The sequence below is a fragment of the Pristis pectinata genome, chromosome 12 (assembly GCF_009764475.1).
Source record: "Pristis pectinata isolate sPriPec2 chromosome 12, sPriPec2.1.pri, whole genome shotgun sequence".
Taxonomy (NCBI): Eukaryota; Metazoa; Chordata; class Chondrichthyes; order Rhinopristiformes; family Pristidae; genus Pristis; species Pristis pectinata.
This window is the reverse complement of record NC_067416.1, coordinates 39,160,525-39,179,653: the sequence shown is the minus strand read 5'-3', so window position 1 is coordinate 39,179,653 and position 19,129 is coordinate 39,160,525. Positions and strand designations below refer to the sequence as shown.

General features: G+C 44.2%; 1 protein-coding gene across 2 annotated transcripts in view; it reads left to right on the top strand.

The window, feature by feature from the left end:
- Positions 1 to 6,165: 6,165 nt before the first annotated feature.
- The window catches only part of rtkn2 (rhotekin 2), a 46,269-nt gene continuing 33,305 nt past the window's right edge, over positions 6,166 to 19,129 (top strand). Inside the window, exon 1 of one of the 2 annotated variants that reach the window (XM_052027850.1) lies at positions 6,166 to 6,571. In XM_052027850.1, coding sequence (XP_051883810.1) covers positions 6,494 to 6,571 — 78 coding nt within the window. In that variant the 5' untranslated portion in view covers positions 6,166 to 6,493. The remainder of the gene's footprint in view (positions 6,572 to 19,129) is intronic. The other variant, XM_052027848.1, reaches the window with a different exon arrangement.

Sequence of the window (19,129 nt, the reverse complement as noted above, 5' to 3'; positions counted from 1 at the left end):
AGGTGCACCTATGTTGATGGTCAGCGAGGAGGAGGTGTTGTGACCAATCCTCACTGATTGAGGTCTGCCGATGAGTCGGCGAGTATCCAGTTGCAGAGGGAGTTACAGAGGCCCGGGTCTTGAAGCTTGATGATGATTTGAAGGGGATGATCGTGTTGAATGCCGAGCTGTAGTCGATGAATAGCAGCCTGACGTACAAGTTCCTGTTGTCCAGATGGTCCAGAGTAGAGTGAAGAGCCAGAGAAATCGCATCTGCTGTTGACCTGTTATGGCAGTAGGCAAATGGAAGGACATTCATCAGACATTTAGCACTTGTCTTAGTAATGTGATGTATTTTGGTGGGGTGGGTGCTCAAAACTACCAACAAGTTAAGATCTTGATGTTGGAAGGTGCAGAATTCCTGTCCTTAAAACAATATGGGAATATATGGCCTCATAAGTCCTAAAACATGTCAGTGATCGTAAAGATTTTTACGATAATCTAGCAGTTTTACATTTTATTGCTACCAACTTGTATTTCTTTATTTTTTTTTCAAATTCTCACACTGCCATGGTGGGATTTCAATTTGCCTTCTCAGATGATTTATATTTCAGACCTTTGCATTTTTAGTCCAATAACATTACTATCACAAAAGCTCTAAAAATATCCTATTGACTGAATTTACCATGAGCAGAGAGACGTATAGAAAGGTACAAGTAGTTAGGCGGCACAGTAGCGTAGTGGTTAGCGCGACGCTACTACAGCACCAGCGATTGGGGTTCGATTCCCGTCGCTGTCTGTAAGGAGTTTGTATGTTCTCCCGTGTCTGCGTGGGTTTCCTCCGGGTGCTCCAGTTTCCTCCCACATTTGAAAGACGTACGGGTAGGTTAATTTGGGGGTTTGAAATGGGCGGCGCGGACTCGTTGGGCCGAAAGGGCCTGTTACCACGCTGTAAATAAAATTTTAAATTTTAAATTTTTAGTTCCTGGCAGCAGAATCTCCTTCAGTCTGAAATAACAGTCCTGAACTTCTTCACTCATTGGAGCAAAGTATCATCTAAAACCTGTATTTGTAGTCCCAAGGCACAGTAGATACCCCACTAGAAAGAGGTCGACTGAGGACATATCAAAAATAAATCACTTTTCATATGTTTCTGGGTTTTTTATTCCCGCACCCCACCCCAATGCTTTGAGATACTTTCCAACATTAAGAACATTGTATTAATGCAAGTTGCCATACTTTATTTAAGAGTGCAAGGCAAATAATGCAAATGATGCCACTTCAACAAAGATAAAGTTTAAGCAAAAGTAAGTTCTTAATTTTTAACTGATTTTATTCCATTCATTTCTGCAGAAGGGAAAGAAACTTGCTCATATAAAACTTTTTTGATGTAAACTTTATCTTTTCTTTTTGTTAAGACAACCACATTCTTTTCCAAAAAGCTCTAACAGTTTGGCTTCAGGCGGATCTATCAATCATCCAACATGCCTCAGAAATTATATTACACAGGGCCCGACACTCACTGTATATATTAAAAAACGACAGTAGCTATGAATTTTCTTCAAAATCACTGATTTCTTCTCTCCAAATTAGCATAAAATAATATTGTGTACACTTATCAAAGTGTGCATGTTCTGATCCACATATGAGAGTAGAACTTAGAACTTGAGCAGCGATTATTTGCTTGCCCACTGACATACCGCCCTTAACTATCTTTTAATGAATGAACCAGTCATAGACAGCTATTCTCTCAATTGGCCAGGCCACCAATATAAATACCTTAAGTTTATCCATTTCAACCTAAAATCCAGTGCAAAACAGAAATGTCCAATGGCTATTAATTCACTGAGGACATTGGCAGTTTTGTGGGCATGGTTGGCACTAGAGTGATTCTTTCTATTGTTAAAAAGTGAAGAGTTACATTACTACAATTTGTGTTTAAATTTCTGTGATCCCTTCCTATTTCCACGGACACTGCCCAGAAAACACAGCACAATCAAATGGAAATTCTTTGGGCCAGCAACAAACTGTAACAAACTGTTACAGTGCAGACTAAGAAAACTGAACTGCTTCCTTTCTGAATATCAAGCATCACATGACTCAGTTACTAAATTATATCTGCCCTTTGACCATGCATCTATTGCCATTTAAGAGTTCCAAATATCTTCAACTCTCTCCTGTAGAAATATTTCTCAACTTGACTCCTGAAAAACTTAGCTTTAAATGATAGGCTATCCCCCTTCATCCTTGAATACCCCCAACAGAAATAATTTCCCTCTATTCAACCTCTGTCCTCTTTTCTACTGTGAAAACTCATATCATATTGTTTATTTAAGAGGCATATAGACACATGAACAGGCAAGGAATCAGGTCACCTGCAGGCAGATAGAATTAGTCAGATTGGCATCTTGGTTGGCACAGACATGGTGGGCTGAAGGGCCTGGTTCTGTGCTCCGTTCACCTTCCAAATTCCATGAAACACCACCACAATTTTGTGTAATCTTTTTTTTCTCTTCATTTAAATCATAGGCTCCAGAAATGTGGTATTTCAGCCCTGTATCTCCTCCAAGGTTAATATCTCTTACCAAGCTATGATGACTAGTACTTACAGGTGCAGTCTAACTAAGTCTTTGTATAGAAACAGCAAAACCTCTGCCCACTTATACTCCAGCCCTCGAGATATAAAGGCCAGCATTCCATCAGCCTTTTTCTATACCTGTTTCATTGTTGGGATGATGCCAATTAACTCTAATACAAATAATGTCACATTAACCGATGTTAACAGCAGCCATTGCACTTTATTTCAAACAAGTTAGACAAAAATGTGTCACCAGATCTCAGGCAGTGGCTCTCACAATGCTACATCGGCAAGTTTGCTTGGTAATCTCAGTAATGCGTGAGACAGAGTTGCAATTTCCACCGAACCTTCCCACTTCCACCTGTGCGCCAGGCACTTTCCTAAACTGGTTGATGAATCTCACACGTTTCCTTCACCAGTTGGTCGCATTTCATCAGGCTGCAACAGTTTGTTGTTTCAAAGCCCCAGGTTGAGTAGTTTCTATCTCTTCCCAGGATCCTGTTTTTATTTGCACGCCTAGCAGAATGCACATGCTGTGTTTGGCTCAATCAATGACTTACAGTTTACCTTCACATTTTACCATTCAGTTACAGAGAAAACTGGGAAGGCAGGAGGGGCCTTGTGGGTTTTGTTCTTCAACGCTCTGACCCCTGAGACCATTCTCTGATCCCCTCCTTTCATTGTAGCTTCCATTCATTAAGCAGCAACATTCTCCAGTAGCTGGAAGAATACTGCTTGATTTTTGTAGCAAGCATCTTTAAACACTGGCTCCTGAAGTCACGGCTATGAAAATAAATGCCAGCAGCTGAGATGCCCTACAATAGATTGAAACAATAACACGCCTTGAAATTGACAGTGTCCCATTAAACAGGGAGAGCCAACAACATTATTCTGAGAACCTTGCAGCTGAGGATCATGCTGTTCATTGGACTTCTATAAATCATCATTAGGATGACCCACAGTGATTTTTTAAACACCATTTAAATGTAGTGAAGCAAGTTCAAAGATTACAAAATTGTTTCACAAGAAGCAACTTGGAGAATGAGAGACAGGAATTCCTATTATTAATTATCTTGATGCTCCAAAAACATGGACCCCACTTCTCATTAGATCACAGCTGGTTTTGGTTTTTCCAATAATAAGGTATTTGGATCTATCTTTTGTGGGTCTAATGCATAAGACCTCTTATTTGCCTGTATTTAAATCCACTTTTCATAGTATTATTTATTCATTAAACCTTTTTAGTTTAATTTTTCCACCTACACTAGTACAATGGCACCTGCTATTCTGTCGTTGACAATCTTGGAATATATAGCTATTATATCTAAGACATTAAAAAATACAGTGAATAACTGAAACCCCAACACAGATCCTTGGAAGAAAGCACCTGTCATGTTCTGCCAATCACCATATGCCTACACAGGCTCCTAATATTCAATGGATTTCCTTAAAAAATTCAGTCAGTTCCAATGTGTCTCATGAGAGATTTTAATCAATCGCCTTCTGCGAGTCTTAAAAAAAATACATAAATATTCCAACATCCAGAGACTATGGCCAGTACTTGTGCCGAGAGCTTTTCTGACTATCCACCTCTTGGTCACTTTGCTGTCCGTGATATGAGACAGATGGTGGCTGTTGTTGTGATCAAGTCAGTTACTAAGAAAGAAATTTCTACCAAAGCCACCAAGGCTGCCAATAAACTATTAAACAAGAAGTGAATATCAACAGTGTCCACCAAGATTCAGCAAACCCTGAGACTGAGTCAGCTCTTCAAAACCCCACAAATGATTCCTATTAGGTAAATGTTCATAGACTATTAGGTTGTTAGTCTATTTTACTACAAAGTCTAAAGTGGATTCCCCCCTTGTTAGTTTCCCACAATGTATCCTAGAGCCCACATTTAATAAATTATTAAAACCTCTTTGTAAGCCAAAATTCATAATTAAAACCAGCTTTTATTAAACACTTTTCTGAGTTCTGCATTTATATAGTCCACCATGTAATGAGAAGTTAAATGGGGACACTTGAGAGACCACAGATGCTGGAATCTGGAGCAACACACAAAATGCTGGAGGAGCTCAGCGGGTCAGGAATCATCTATGGAGGGACATGGACAGTTGACATTTTGGGTCAAGATCCTTCATCTGGTCTGGAAAGAAAAAGTGGGAAGAAGTCAGTACAAAAGGGTGAGGGGAGGGGGTGGATCGAGAGCTGGCGGGTGACAGGCGGATCCAAGTGAGTGGGGGAAGGGGAATGATGTCAGAAGCTGGGAGGTGGTAGGTGGAAGTGACAAAGGGCTGAAGAAGGTGGAATCTGATCCACCCCCACCCACCCTTTTGTACTTTCTTTCCAGTCCTGAAGAAGGGTCTTGACCCAAAACGTTGACTGTTCATTTCCCTCCATGGGTGCTGCCTGACCTGCTGACTTCCTCCAGCAGTCTGTGCATTGCAACGAGAAGTTAAAGACAACATTGTTACTTTTAAGAATTCTCACTGGATCCTTGAACTTTTCCCAAACACAACACTTAAAAAAAGTGGAGCAACAAACAACTGCTTGAGGTAGTCAGCAGGTCAAGCAGCATCTGTGGGGGTGGGGGGGGGGGAAGGAATTGTCGACGTTTCGGGTCAAAACCCTGCATCAGGATTCCTTCCTCACCCCCGCGATGCTGCTCAACTCATTGAGCTCCTCCAGCAGACTGTTTGTTGCTCCAGATTTCAGCACCTGCAGTCTCTTGTGTACTCAAAAAAATGGAGCTGTATTCACTTCTTCTGGAATTATCCCCACTGCTGCACCCCCCCCCCCCCCCCCCCCCCCCCGTTTCCTGCCTCTCAGAAAATGGAGGATGTCAGAACTGCCAGCCACCCACCCCACACCAAAGTTCCAGTGAAACTTTGGTCACACTATTCCCCAGATTCAACTGCTACTGCCACCAGTTTCTCACAAGGTCATCTCCAATACTTTCAGCAACTACAAGCTACCATCCTTCCCTCTTGAATGGTTACTGTCTGCCTTTAAGTAGTGACGTGCATTCCCCATAATGAGCATCCCTCTGCATAGTCATAGAGCAATACAGCATAGACACAGACCCTTCGGCCCAACCAGTTCATGGTGCCCACCTAGCTAGTCCCAATTTCCTGCATTCAGCCCATATCGCTCTAAGCCCCGCCCCTCCACGTACCTATCCAAGTGCCTCTTAAATGATACTGTTGTATAGGCTTCAATCATCAACAGACACTGACAGCTGAGGACGGTCGTAGGTTTACCTAGGTTGCGGCTGCACCAGGGCAGTCCCTGCAATCTCACCCGGCGGGCTGCAACAGTTCCGATGATTTATTTATATATTAAAATATTGCATATTCTGGAAATATCCAATAGGCGCCCTAGCAACTTTGGAGCGAGAAGCTAAGTTAACTAGCTGAGAGAGGGCAATGAACTGAAACGTTGACTATTTCTCGCTCCAGAGATGCTGTCTGACCTGCTGAGTATTTGCAGCATTGTGCATTTTGATCGATGATTTAATTCCCCACACCGCGTCGTGCATCGGCTTTGTAATCAAATGACGGGAGTTCGCCGTCATCATTTTCCGGAACATCCAACAGAACCCCCAGATTCCTGATTATTGCCTTGTTTCCCGGTTGTCAAGTTTTGCAACCACACCGCCGCAAGCTGCCTTTGTATCACAACTCCCATCTTGCATCAGGAGACAGGGAGCGTTGGCGGCGTCGCTTAATACTTCCCACCCTCGGGCAGAGCCGGTGACGACTCTCTCGCGGAATAGAAGCAGCACCCGGAATATTCTGTTTGCAAAAGGCGGGGGGAAATAAAAGTGGAGACGGATGTTGCTAGTTGGATATGTGTAAAGTGGAGATTTAGCGAGCACGGGTTTACAGGTTGCCTGCACCGCCCTTGGTTACCCCGGAAGCGCGCGAGATTCGAATGTTGGCCCGGGCCCGGGGACGTTCCACAGCGCGAGAGATCGGCGGCGCCAGCAGCAGGATGGTGTCGGAGGCCAGGGTGAGTGCTTCGGGGCGCGGCCGGGGCTGCAGTGACCGACTGGCAGCTTGCTTAAACACCTGGGCAGCACTAAATCAGCGGCCTGGGCTGGGTCGGTGCAACCGGAATCGGCTTCACCTGAGGGCGACCGAGAGCCCCAATCAAAGGCTTTCTTCTCAGAGCCTTTTCGATACGTTTGATCGCTGCAGAACAGCTGTGCACCTAAGGTCTTCAACCCCACTTTGGTCCATTCCAGTCTTCAGAACGCAGACACCCGGGGCAACACTCACAGTGGCTGCCTCCCTAAAGGAGCAAAAGATTTATCTTCTTTAAATCTTTTCTGCCGTCACCCTTTGACTAGATCTCAGTGTCTGATCATGTCGCAGTGAAGTGTCTCTGGAGGAATTCCAACATTGTTCTTCACGTATCCGAACACGATAGTTATATCTTCCCATTGATGGGTACAATGCAAAATTTAGAAGTTAGTTCTGGCAAAATCCTGAATTCTGTTCCCGAGGAGTGTGCAGACCTAAAGGAGTTGCCTAGCTTGCTGCAAACACAGGTTGGAGGTATGGAGCCTGTATCCCTACCCAAGGCTGAGGCTGATGGGACTCGATTCTGTTAGGTTCGTTGGGAATTTTTTTTAAAATCTCGTTTGGGTCAGAGGTAGTTGGTTCTTCATATGTGAATGCACTAGGGCTCAGTACTGTATTGTGGTGGGCAGGAGAGTGGGGGTAGTACAGGGAGTGGGTGCTCAATGTGAGATTTCGCTGTAGATCCAGGCTACCTGACCAGCTCAGTAGGAATTAACTATCTGTCACCTTTGGGGTTGAGCAACAAAAGAATCGTCTCCTGTGCTGGGATTGTTTTCAGGTTCACATGTTCTGGTCTGATTCTAATTTTATAACCGAGCAGAATGCTATTGGAATTGCCCAGTTTCATCACATTGTCTAATTGGTATTGGTTTAACATTGTGACATATACCAAGATACAGTGAAAAGCTTTTGTTTGCGTGCCATCCAGACAGATCATGCCACACCTAAGTACATAGAGGTAGTAAAAGGAAAACAGAATGCAGAATATAGTGTTGCAGTTACAGAGAAAGTGCAGTGCAGGTAGGTAATATAACATGCGAGGGCCACAAGGTAGATTGGGAGATCAAGAGTTCATCTTTAGTATACGACAGGTCTGTTCAAGAGTCTGATAACAGCAGGATAGAAGCTCTCCTTGAGTCTGGGGGTATGTGCGCTCACACCTTTGCATCTTCTGCCTGATAGGAGAGGGGAGAAGAAAGAATGACTGGGGTGGCAGGAGTTCCTCATTACGTTGGCTGCTTTCCCGAAGCAGCAGGAAATGTAGACAGAGTCAATAGAGATGAGGCTGGTTGTGTAATGGACTGGGCAGCGTTCCTAATTCTGCAATTTATTGCGGTCTTGGGCAGAGCAGTTGCCATACCAAACTGTGGTGCATCCAGGTAAGATGCTTTCCATGTTGCATCTGTAAACATGGGATGTGTGGCTTAGGGCCTACAAGGTGATCTCCTTTGCCTTTGTGAGAAGCTGTGTAATGCCCATGGTGATCCCACTGGCAAGGTCTGCAGGTCGAGTCTGCCACATCTCCTCACAATGGTTGTCATGAGGAAGCTCCTGAGTGAAGTCAGGTGTTTGTTTTTGTGTGTGACGTGGGCTCTGGCAACTGCTTTTTGCTGTTCCCTTTCTTCTTGGCTGGCCAGAGTTTCCCACGTGTACAGTGAGGATGTACAAGCTTTTGATGTTCATTGGCTTAGGCAGCAATGATAACCCTGCTGTTGTTGTTCAGTGGGGTCCTCTCCTTAATGTAAACTGGATGTTCCCATACCTGGATTAACATAGGGCAAGCACTGAGCTTCTGATTGTGGCTGGGTTCCCCCTACGCCTACTCTAGCCCATTCTCTCCATTGATCAAGGGCCTCCAATCTGAAAAACAGCCCTCTGCTACCGCCCTCTGCAACCACCCTCTGCCTCCTACCACCAAGCCAATTTTGTATCCATCTGGCTAGCTCAAACTGGATCCCATGTGATCTCAACTTCCAGACCAGTCTACCATGCCTTACTAAAGTTGACGTAGACAATATCTACCACCCTGTTCTCTTGGTCACCTTTTCCAAAAAAAAAGCTCAATCAAATTCGTGAGACACAAATTTCCCACACACAAAGCCATGCTGACTATCCCTAATCAGTCCTTGCCTTTCCAAATGCAGATAGATCTTGCCTCTCAGAATCCCATTCAGTAACTTGCCCACCACTGATGTTAAGCTTACTGGCCTGTAGTGTGTAGCCCTTCTTAAATAAAGGCGCAACATTAGCCACCTTCCAGCAAACCAGTACCTCACCCATGACTAACGATGATACAAATATCTCTGCCAGCGCCCCAGCAATTTTTTTTCTTTCCTTCCCACAACATCCTAGGGTACACTTAGTCAGGCTCTGGGGATTTAGCCACCTTTATGTGCCTCAAGACTGCCAATACCACCTTTTTTCTTGCTATCGAAGTGTGTCAGGACATCGCTGTTCTCTTCCCTGAACCCCATAGCTTCCGTGAGCATTTGCAGATGATGGAAGTGTGCACTGGATGAAGCAATTAGCTGAAGTGATGACAATATATGGTTTTGAAAAGTACAGCTGAATTCTACTTTGGGGCCATAATGATCCCAGTGGCCTTAAAGGAGTAGTTACATTGTGTGTACAGGCTTCTTGGCATGTGATTTAAGCATTCCCTCATCACATTCTTGAAATATTTCCATTCTCGGGTACGTCACCTGCTGAGGTGTTGAAAGGAGGTGAGATGCATCTGCACACTAGTGATTGAAACTGGATCCAGACCAGTTTGGTCTAGTTGGACATGTGTATCTTCTTGGGAAGCTGGAGATGTTCCCCTTCACTTGATGCCTTATCAGTGATATCCTCTCAGTGCTCCTACTCAACTTGCCTTTAGTTGTTGATGTGATTGCCCATCTTCTTGCCTGTCTTTCCATTGCCAGGGAACAACATGCAATGGCTTCTCTTCCCACTGTCACACCATTGACACTGGAGTCCTCCTAGGCCCCTCCTTTTTCTAAGATACATTCTACCCCTTGACACTATCTGAAAGCACAACACAAAACCCAATGTGCACAGTGAAGAAATCCAGTTCTACCACACCATCATGACTCACAGCACCTCCACGGCATCTGATTTATCAACCTGCTGATCCAACACTCCTTCCAGAAGAACAGGAGGTTTCCCAATAATTACTGAACAATCAAAGTTTAGTCTTTGGTCCCTAATACAAACTTTATTTATTCCCTGACAACCATCAGAAGCTCCATCATTTTTGAAGGAGGAATGTGTGCTGTGGATGAAGGAGAACCAGTGAACATACTAAACTTGGATTTCCAGAAGGCATTTGATAAGGCATCGCATCAAAAGTTTCTGTGGGAAATAAAGGCTCATGGTGTAGGAGGTAATGTCCTGGCATGAATAGGTTGGCTGAAGAACATTATGATGCTGGAGGAACTCAGCAGGCCAGGCAGCATCCATAGAGAAAAGCAGGCGGTCAACGTTTGGGTCAGGACCCTTCTTCAGGACTGAAGATAGGAAAAGGGGAAGCCCAATACATAGGAGGGAAAAACAGAGCAGTGATAGGTGGGCAAAAGACTGGAGGTGGGGTGGGCACGGGTGGGGGTGATAGGTAGATGCGGGTAAGAGATAGTGATAGGCAGGTGTGGGGGGAGGGAGAGCAGATCCACCGGGCATGGGTAAAAGGTAAGAAGGGTGGGGGGAGAAAAGGGCTAGGAAAGGGAAGGAGACAAGAAACATGGTGGGGGTGGGGGTTTGTGGAGAAGGGGGGTGGGGATTACCTAAAATGGGAGAATTCAATATTCATGCAGTTAGGCTGCAAGGTTTTTCATCTAGATTCCAGCATCTGCAGTCCTTTGTTTCTACTGAATAGGTTGGCTGACTGAAAACAGAGAGCAAGCATAAATGAAGCTTTTTCTGGTTGCCAATATGTAATGAGTGGTGTGTCACAGGGATTAGTGCTGGAGCCTCAACCTTTAACAATTTACACAAACGACTGGATAAAGACAAGAAACGTGATGTTGCTAAATTTGCTGATAGCACAAAGATAGGTAGGAAAATAAATTGTGCCAAGGATTTAAGGCACATGTCAATAGTTTAAGTAAGTGGGCAAAAATCTGGATTATAATGTGGGAAAATAAGAAATTGCCTATTATGGCAGGGAAAATTAAAAAGCTAATGATCTAAACGGTGAGAGATTGCAGAGCTCTTCAATGAAGAGGGACCTGGGTGTATTGCTGCATGATTCACAGAAGGCTAGAATGTAGATAGAACAAGTAATTAGGTAAGATAACAATGTTATTTTTTTATTGCTAGGGGAATTGAGTAGAATAGTAGGAAGGTTATGCTTCATTTATATGGGCCCTTGAGATATTATCTGGAGTACAGTGTTGATCTTATTTGAGGAGGGATGTAAATGCAGAGGATTAATACCTGGTATGGGTGGATTACCTTATGAGGACGGTTTGGACAGGCTAGGCTTGTATTTGCTGGAGTTTAGAAGATTAAGAGGGCACCTGATTGAAACAGTTAACATCCTGAGGGGTCTTGACAGAATGGAAATGGAGAGGATGTTTCTGAAACTAGGGAATCATTGTCTCAAAATGAGGAGTTGCCCATTTAAGACAAACTAGATGGATTTTTTTTCTCTGAGGGTCTTAAGTCTTTGGAACTTTCTTCCTTGTGGGGAGATGGAAGGTAAATATTTTTAAGACTGAAGTAGATAGATACTTGATAAATAAGGAGATGAAAGGTTTCTCAGGACCGCAAGAAACTGCAGAGATTTGTAAACACAGACCAGCGTGTCACGGAAACCAGCCTCCCCTCCTTGGACTCTTGTCTTTACCTTTCGCTACCTTGGTGAAGCAGCCAGCATAATCGAAGACCCCACCCATTCTCTCTTCTCTCTTCCATCGGGTAGAAGATACAGGAGCCTGAGGGCACGTACCACCAGGCTTAAGGACAGCTTCTACCCCACTGTGATAAGACTATTGAACAGTTCTTTCATACGATGAGATGGACTCTGACCTCACAATCTACCTTGCACCTTATTGCACTGCACTTTCTCTGTAGCTGTGACACTTTACTGTTATTGTTTTTATCTGTACTACCTCAATGCACTCTGTATTAACTCAATGTAACTGCACTGTGTAATGAATTGACCTGTACGATCGGTATGCAAGACAAGCTTTTCACTGTACCTCAGTACAAGTGACAATAATATACCAATACCTGGGTAGGTGGGAATAGGGAGTTGACGTTTCAGTCAGATTGGCCATGAATTTATCGAACTGAGGAGTAAGCTCAATGGGTGCAGTGGTCTAGTCCCATCCTAATTTGTGTGGTTGCTATGTTCTTATCACCAGGAACCCCGGTATGCAATTCCATTGAGTTTGCCAGACTGCACCTCTGCTGCTACTGAATCCATCGTTCATCCTTCTGGTACATTTTCCCGTGAACACCAAATACAACAAGTTTGCAAATACTCCGGATTGATATCTGACGCTTGCCAGGGGATCAATGGAATTTGTAGCAAGGATCAAAGATATAGCTTTGGCTATTCAATAATTATGTGGGGGAAACTTCAGCTTATCTATGCAGAGTGCCATTGCCTTCCCTTTCTCAGTAATCTCCAGTCCTGCAGCTTTCCACATACCTTGGTCACTTATGCATCCCTGTTGACTGACATTGGTTCTGATTCCTAAATTCTGAATTCCCTCTATAAACCTCTCCACTTCAGTCACTTTCTGTTTCTTAATGTTCTCTTTGAAACCTCCCTTATTGACCAAGCTTTTAGTCAAATGCCATAGTATCTCCTTATGTGGCTGGGTATTGAATTTTGTTCGACAGCTTGCTTGGGAAGCACCTTGGAATATTTAGTCATAGAGTTGTACAGCATAGAAACAGGCCCTTCGTCTCAGCTATGCCAACCATCATGCCTGTCTACATTAATCCCACTTGCCTGCATTAATTCCATAATCCTCTATACCCTGCTCATTCAAGTATCTGTCCAGATACCTCTCAAATGTTGTTATTGTTCCTGCCTCCACCACCTCCTTTGGCAACTCATTTAGATACCTACTAATCTGTTTGAAAAAGATGGCCTTTAAACCTATTCTCTCCCATCTTAAACCTATGCCCTCTTGTTTTAGACACCCCTACCATGGGAAACAGACAACGGCTATCAACGCTATCTATGCCTCATAATTTTACATACTTCTCTCATGTCACCTCTCAGCCTCCTTCACTCCAGGGACAACAGACCCTGACTATCCAATCTCTCCTTATAACACAAGCCTTTTTTGACCATGTTAAATTCACTACATAAATACAAGGTATTGGAGGGAGTGAATGTTTGGGTTTAAAACACTTCTGTTATTCCCATTGCCAAATATAGTTGGTTTTTATGATTTAATTTCGTAACTGACATAGACAATATTTGACACCAGATATTGGTGATCAACATTGGTGAGACCAAACGCAGACTAGGTGACTGTTTCGCAGAACAACTGCACTCTGTCCGTAGCCGTGATCTGCATCTCCCTGTTGCCAGTCACTTCAACTCCCCCTCCCACACCATCACAGATATGTCAGTCCTCGGCCTCCTCCACTGCCAGGAGGATTCCAAGCACAAACTGAAGGAACAGCACCTCATTTTCTGTTTTGGAACCTTGCAGCCTAACGGGATGAAATTGAATTCTCCCACTTTAAGTAACCCCCCACACCCCTTCCCCACAAACCACCACCCCTCCCCACCACGCTTCTTCTCTTCTTCCCTTTCCTAGCCAATCTCTCTTTTTTCTACCCCCCTTTTCTCTCCTTACCTTTGACCCACGCTGCACTCCCCTCCTCCCCCACACCTGCCTATCACTATCTCTTACCTGCGTCTACCTGTCACCACCTTGTGCCCACCCCGCCTCCCCTCTTTTGTTCACCTATCACTGCTCTTCTTTTCCCTTCTATATATTGGGCTTCCCCTTTTCCTATTTTCAGTCCTGAAGAAGGGTCCTGACCCGAAACGTTGACTACCTGCTTTTCTCCACGGATGCTGCCTGGCCTGCTGAGTTCCTCCAGCATCATAGTGTTCTTCATCTAGATTCCAGCATCTGCAGTCCTTTGTTTCTCTAATATTTGAAAAGTAGTGTTTTAGAAATTGTGAAGAGGCTTAGTTGGCAGCCTTTCTGTGGTCTTATTGTGTGCGGAGTAATGCAGAGTCTAAATGCAACATAAATATAGTGTTTTGTTGGTAGTATTTGTCAACCTGGTATTCAATGTATTGGCACCATCTAATGGCGAACTGTCAATACTGCAAGTGTTCAGTTTTGCTGAAAGTGGATCAAGCAAGTGAGGCATTTTTCATTTCTATTGTTATCACTGCCCAAGAGTTAGAAAGTTCCTGTCACTTTTGTGGGAGAGCTTGTTAGAATGATAGAATTAAAAATAACAGCAATAGATTCTGTGACTATAAAACTCAAAGTAAAATATCATGTTTCAGAAATAATTGTGCATGTCAGGCAAGGAGTGGACCACTTTCCACTTGAGGATGAAAATAATAATACTGCAGATGCTGAAAATCTGAAATAAAAACATTAGAAAATGTTGGAAACACACAGCAGATCAGGTGGCATCTGTGGAAAGAGAAGCAGAATTTCGATCAGAGTTTCAATGCTCTCTCCACTCCGCTTCAACTATCTCTGAGTCCCAAGTACCAGTGGAATACCTGGTGGCAGAGACCCTCACAACATTTAAGAAGTATCTAGACGAGCACTTGAATCGTCAAGGCATAGAAGGCTACGGGTGAAATGCTGCTAAATGAGATTAGTATGGATGGATTCTTGATGGCTGGCGTGGACTGGGTGGGCTGAAGTGGCTGTATCTGTGTTGTGTGACTCTATAAACTCTATCTTCACCAAAACCCTCTTCAAACAGCCTGTGTCCCTCTCAATGAGGTCATTTAGTGCTGGGTTGGGGACAGTTTTTAGGCTGTTGCATCCGCATTCACTTGGAGCTAGACTAGAAAACCCCACAATAATTTCAAAATGGGACAGTGGAAGCCATTTGCTGTAGACTGGATTTTATAGAAAATTCCATCACTGTCCAGGTTCTCTATATTCATTTACAGATCTCTTACAGTAACAACTTTCCATCTGAGGATGTCCATATGAGCATGTCGTACTGGTATTAGTGGTAAAGGCGTAAAAATTACGGGTCAATGCTACAGCTGGTACCAGCACTGGTTGTTGGCTAAAAAAGGGTTTAAGTTTGCTGTGAATCAGGTATCTGTTTACTGTTTGTGCATCAGTAATTCTGGCATCAGACATCTAGAAAATGTGTCATAATGTTATGCTTGCTCACCATCAAGTATCATGCTGACAGCTGCTCCCGGGTTCTGAGTGACACAAACAACTGTTTGATTGAATTATTGTGCCAACCCAAAAAAGACTCTTATTTGTATAGAAGTTGGCTTATTGTCTCGTGGAGTGAATGCCATCGAAGAACTGATGAGCCATAAGGACTGAGTCTACATTTCTGCCATCTGCTGGAATCTATATTTCCAAAGCCTGTACAAAAGGGATGGGTTATGCCTGAACTGGAGGGGGTCAATATTCTTGCAGGCAGGTTTGCTAGAACTGTTGGGGAGGGTTTAAACTATTTTGGCAGGGGGAATGAGAACCCGGGTGATAGGTCAGAGGTTGGTGCACTTAGTGTACAAGTAGATGCAGAGTGTAGAAAGACTGTGAGGAAGGATAGGCAGTTGAAAGGGCAAAATTGCAGTCAGTTGGATGGGCTGAAGTGTGTCTACTTTAATGCGAGAAGTATCAGGAACGAGGGTAATGAACTTAGAGCATGGGTAAGTACATGGAACTATGATGTGGTGATCATTACAGAGACTTGGCTGTCACAAGGGTAGGAATGGCTGCTGGATATTCCGGGGTTCAGATGTTTCAAAAAGGACAAGGACGGAGGTAAAAGAGGTGGGGGAGTGGCTTTACTGATCAGGGACAGTGTCACAGCTGTAGAAAGGGAGGGCGTCCTGAAGGGATCGTCTACTGAGTCAGTGTGGGTGGAAGTCAGATACAGGAATGGAGCGATCACTCTATTAGGAGTATTCTGCAGACCCACCAATAGCAGCAGAGACACTGAAGAGCAGATCAGGGGGGCAGATTTTGGAGAGGTGCAAAAATAACAGGGTTGTTGTCATGGGTGATTTCAACTTCCCTAATATTGATTGGCACCTCCTTAGTGTAAAGGGGATAGATGGGGCAGAGTTTGTTAGGTGTGTCCAGGAAGGATTCCTGACACAGTATGTGGACAGGCCGACTAGAGCAGAGGTTGTACTGGACCTGGTACTAGGCAATGAGCCTGATCAGGTTTCAGATCTCTCAGTGAGACAGCATTTTGGAGACAGTGACCATAACTCCTCGACCTTTACCATAGCCTTGGAGAGGGATAGGAGCAGATGATATGGGAAAGTATTTAATTGGGGGAGGGGCAATTATGATGCTATTAGGCAGGAACTTGGGAGCATAAATTGGGAACAGATGTTCTTGGGGAAGTGCACAACGGAAATGTGGAGGTCGTTTAGGGACTACTTGCATGGGGTTCTGGATAGGTTTCTCCCATTGAGGCAGGGTAAGGATGGTAGAGTGAGGAACCATGGTTGACGAGACGTAGAATATCTTGACAAGAGGAAGAAAGAAGCTTACCTAATGTTTAGAAAGCATGGATCAGACAGGGCTCTGGAGAGTTACAAGATAGCCAGGAGGGAGCTTAAGAATGGACTTGGGAGAGCTTGAAGGAGGCATGAGAAGGCCTTGGCAAGTAGGATTAAGGAAAACCCCAAGGCATTCTACGTATATGTGAAGAATAGGAGGATGACTAGAGTGAGGGTAGGACCGATCGGGGATAAAAGAGGAAATATGTGCCTGGAGTTGGAAGACGTAGGGGAGGTCCTTAATGAATACTTTGCTTCAGTATTCACCAGTGAGAGAGACCTTGACGTTTGTGAGGATGGCGTACAACAGGCTAATATGCTCGGGCATGTCGACGTGAGGAAAGAGGATGTACTGGAACTTTTGGAAAAACATTAGGATAGACAAGTCAATGACGCCGAACGGGATATATCCAAGGTTATTATGTGAAGCGAGGGAAGAGATTGCTGCGCCTTTGGCGATGATCTTTGCGCCACAGGAGTAGTGCCAGATGATTGGAGAGTGGCAAATGTTGTTCCTTTGGTTAAGAAAGGGAGTAGGGATAACCAGTGAGTCTTCAGTGGTGGGCAAATTACTGGAGAAGATTTTTAGAGACAGGATTTAAGAGCATTTGGAGAAGCATAAACTGATTAGGGACAGTCAGCTTGGCTTTGTGAGGGGCAGGTCATGCCTCACAAGTCTGATTGAATTCTTTGAGGATGTGACAAAGCACATTGATGATGGTAGAGCAATGGATGTGGTGTACATGGATTTTAGTAAGGCATTTGATAAGGTTCCTCATGGAAGGCTTATTCAGAAAGTCAGGAGGCATGGGATCCAGGGAAAACTGGCTGTGTGGATTCAGAATTGGCTCTCCCATAGAAGACAGAGGGTACTGGTAGATGGCGCGTATTCTGTCTGGAGGTCAGTGACCAGTGGTGTTCCGCAGGGATCTGTTCTGGGACCCTTGCTCTTTGTGATTTTTATAAGTGACTTGGATGAGGATGTGGAAGGGTGGGTTAGTGAGTTTGCTGATGACACGAAGGTTGGCAGTGTTGTGGATAGTGTAGAAGGTTGCTGTAGGTTACAACAGGATATTGATAGGATGCAGAGCTGGGCTGAGAAGTGGCAGATGGAGTTCAACCCAGAAAAGTGTGAAGTGATACACTTTGGAAGATCGAATTTGAAGGCAGAATACAAAGTTAATGGCAGGACTCTTAGCAGTGTGGAGGAACTGACGGATCTTGGGGTCCACGTCCATAGATTCCTCAAGGTTGCCGCACAGGTTGCTAGGGTTGTTAAGAAGGCGTATCGTGTGTTGGCCTTCATTAGTCAGGGTATTGAGTTCACGAGCTGCGAGGTAATGTTGCAGCTCTGTAGAACTCTGGTTAGACCACACTTGGAGTATTATGTTCAGTTCTGGTCACATCATTATAGGAAGGATGTGGAAGCTTTAGAGTGGCTGCAGAGGAGATTTACCAGGATACTGCCTGGATTGGAGAGCATGTCTTATGAGGATAGGTTGAGTGAGCTGGGGCTTTTCTCTTTGTAGAGGAGGAGGATGAGAGGTGACTTGATAGAGGTGTACAAGATGATAAAGAGGCATAGATCAAGTGGACAGTCAGAGACTTCTTCCCAGGGCAAAAATGGCTAACATGAGGGGGCATAATCTTAAGGTGATTGGAGGAAAATATAAGGGGGATGTTAGGGGTAAGTTTTTTTTACACAGAGAATGGTGGGTGTGTGGAACACACTGCTGGCAGAGGTTGTGGGGGCAGATACATTAGGGACATTTAAGAGACTCTTAGAAAGCCTCATGAATGATAGGAAAATGGAGAGCTATGTGGGAGGGAAGGGCTAGATAGATCTTAGAGCAGGATAAAATGTCGGCACAACATCGTGGGCCGAAGGGCCTGTACTATGCTGTAATGTTCTATTAAACCTTCTATCTACTAAGCCCTTAAAACATTGTAACATGATCCATTCAAATACTTGGATCTTAGAGCTCATATGTGGATTTAAATCCGATGACATTGTTCAAAAAAAGAACAGAGGTGTTCTCTCTTTATCCCAGCCAATATTTTTCTCTCAAATATCACAAGGATTGATAATCTGATCACTATCTGATAGCTATTTCCCTTGCCGCACCTCCCACTGCCAGCTTCCGTATTAAAAAGAAGTAGGAAGTAACTCGGGCCCTGATAATTCAACGTGGTAGCTACCTTTTGAGTTTTGCACGCAAGCCTGTTTCATTTAGTGATACTGTTCTTGTGATCGTGTCTCCTTCCCAATCTGCTTTTTTTTTGCTGGATGGGAAGTGACCGTGTTTGTTTAAAGGCTGCGCTGTGTCTCGGTGTTCAGTTAGAGCTGCTGCCCCGCAGCTCCAGGGATCCGAGTTCGACCGCGATTTGTGTGGAGAGTGTTTGTCTGTGAGGAGTTTGCATGGTCTCCCTATGGAACTTGGGTTTCCTTCCACATCGCAAAGACAAGTTGATAGATTAATTGGCCACTGTTAATTGCCCCAAGTGTGTAGGTTTGTGATGGGAATGTGGAGATAAAAAGGGATCAGTGTAGGATTAATGTAAATGGGCGCTTGATGGTCAGTGTGGACTCGGTGGGCCGAAGGGCCTTTTTCTGTGGTGCATTCCTCTGACTCTTCTCTCTCTATTCCTTTATCTGAACCATGGGATTCAATGTTAAGTTTCTTGTTCTTAGGACTAACTTACAGATGAGACAGCTGTGCTAGGAGGGAAACGGTTCGCTTAGTCCTTGGCATTCTAACAATCAAGGAA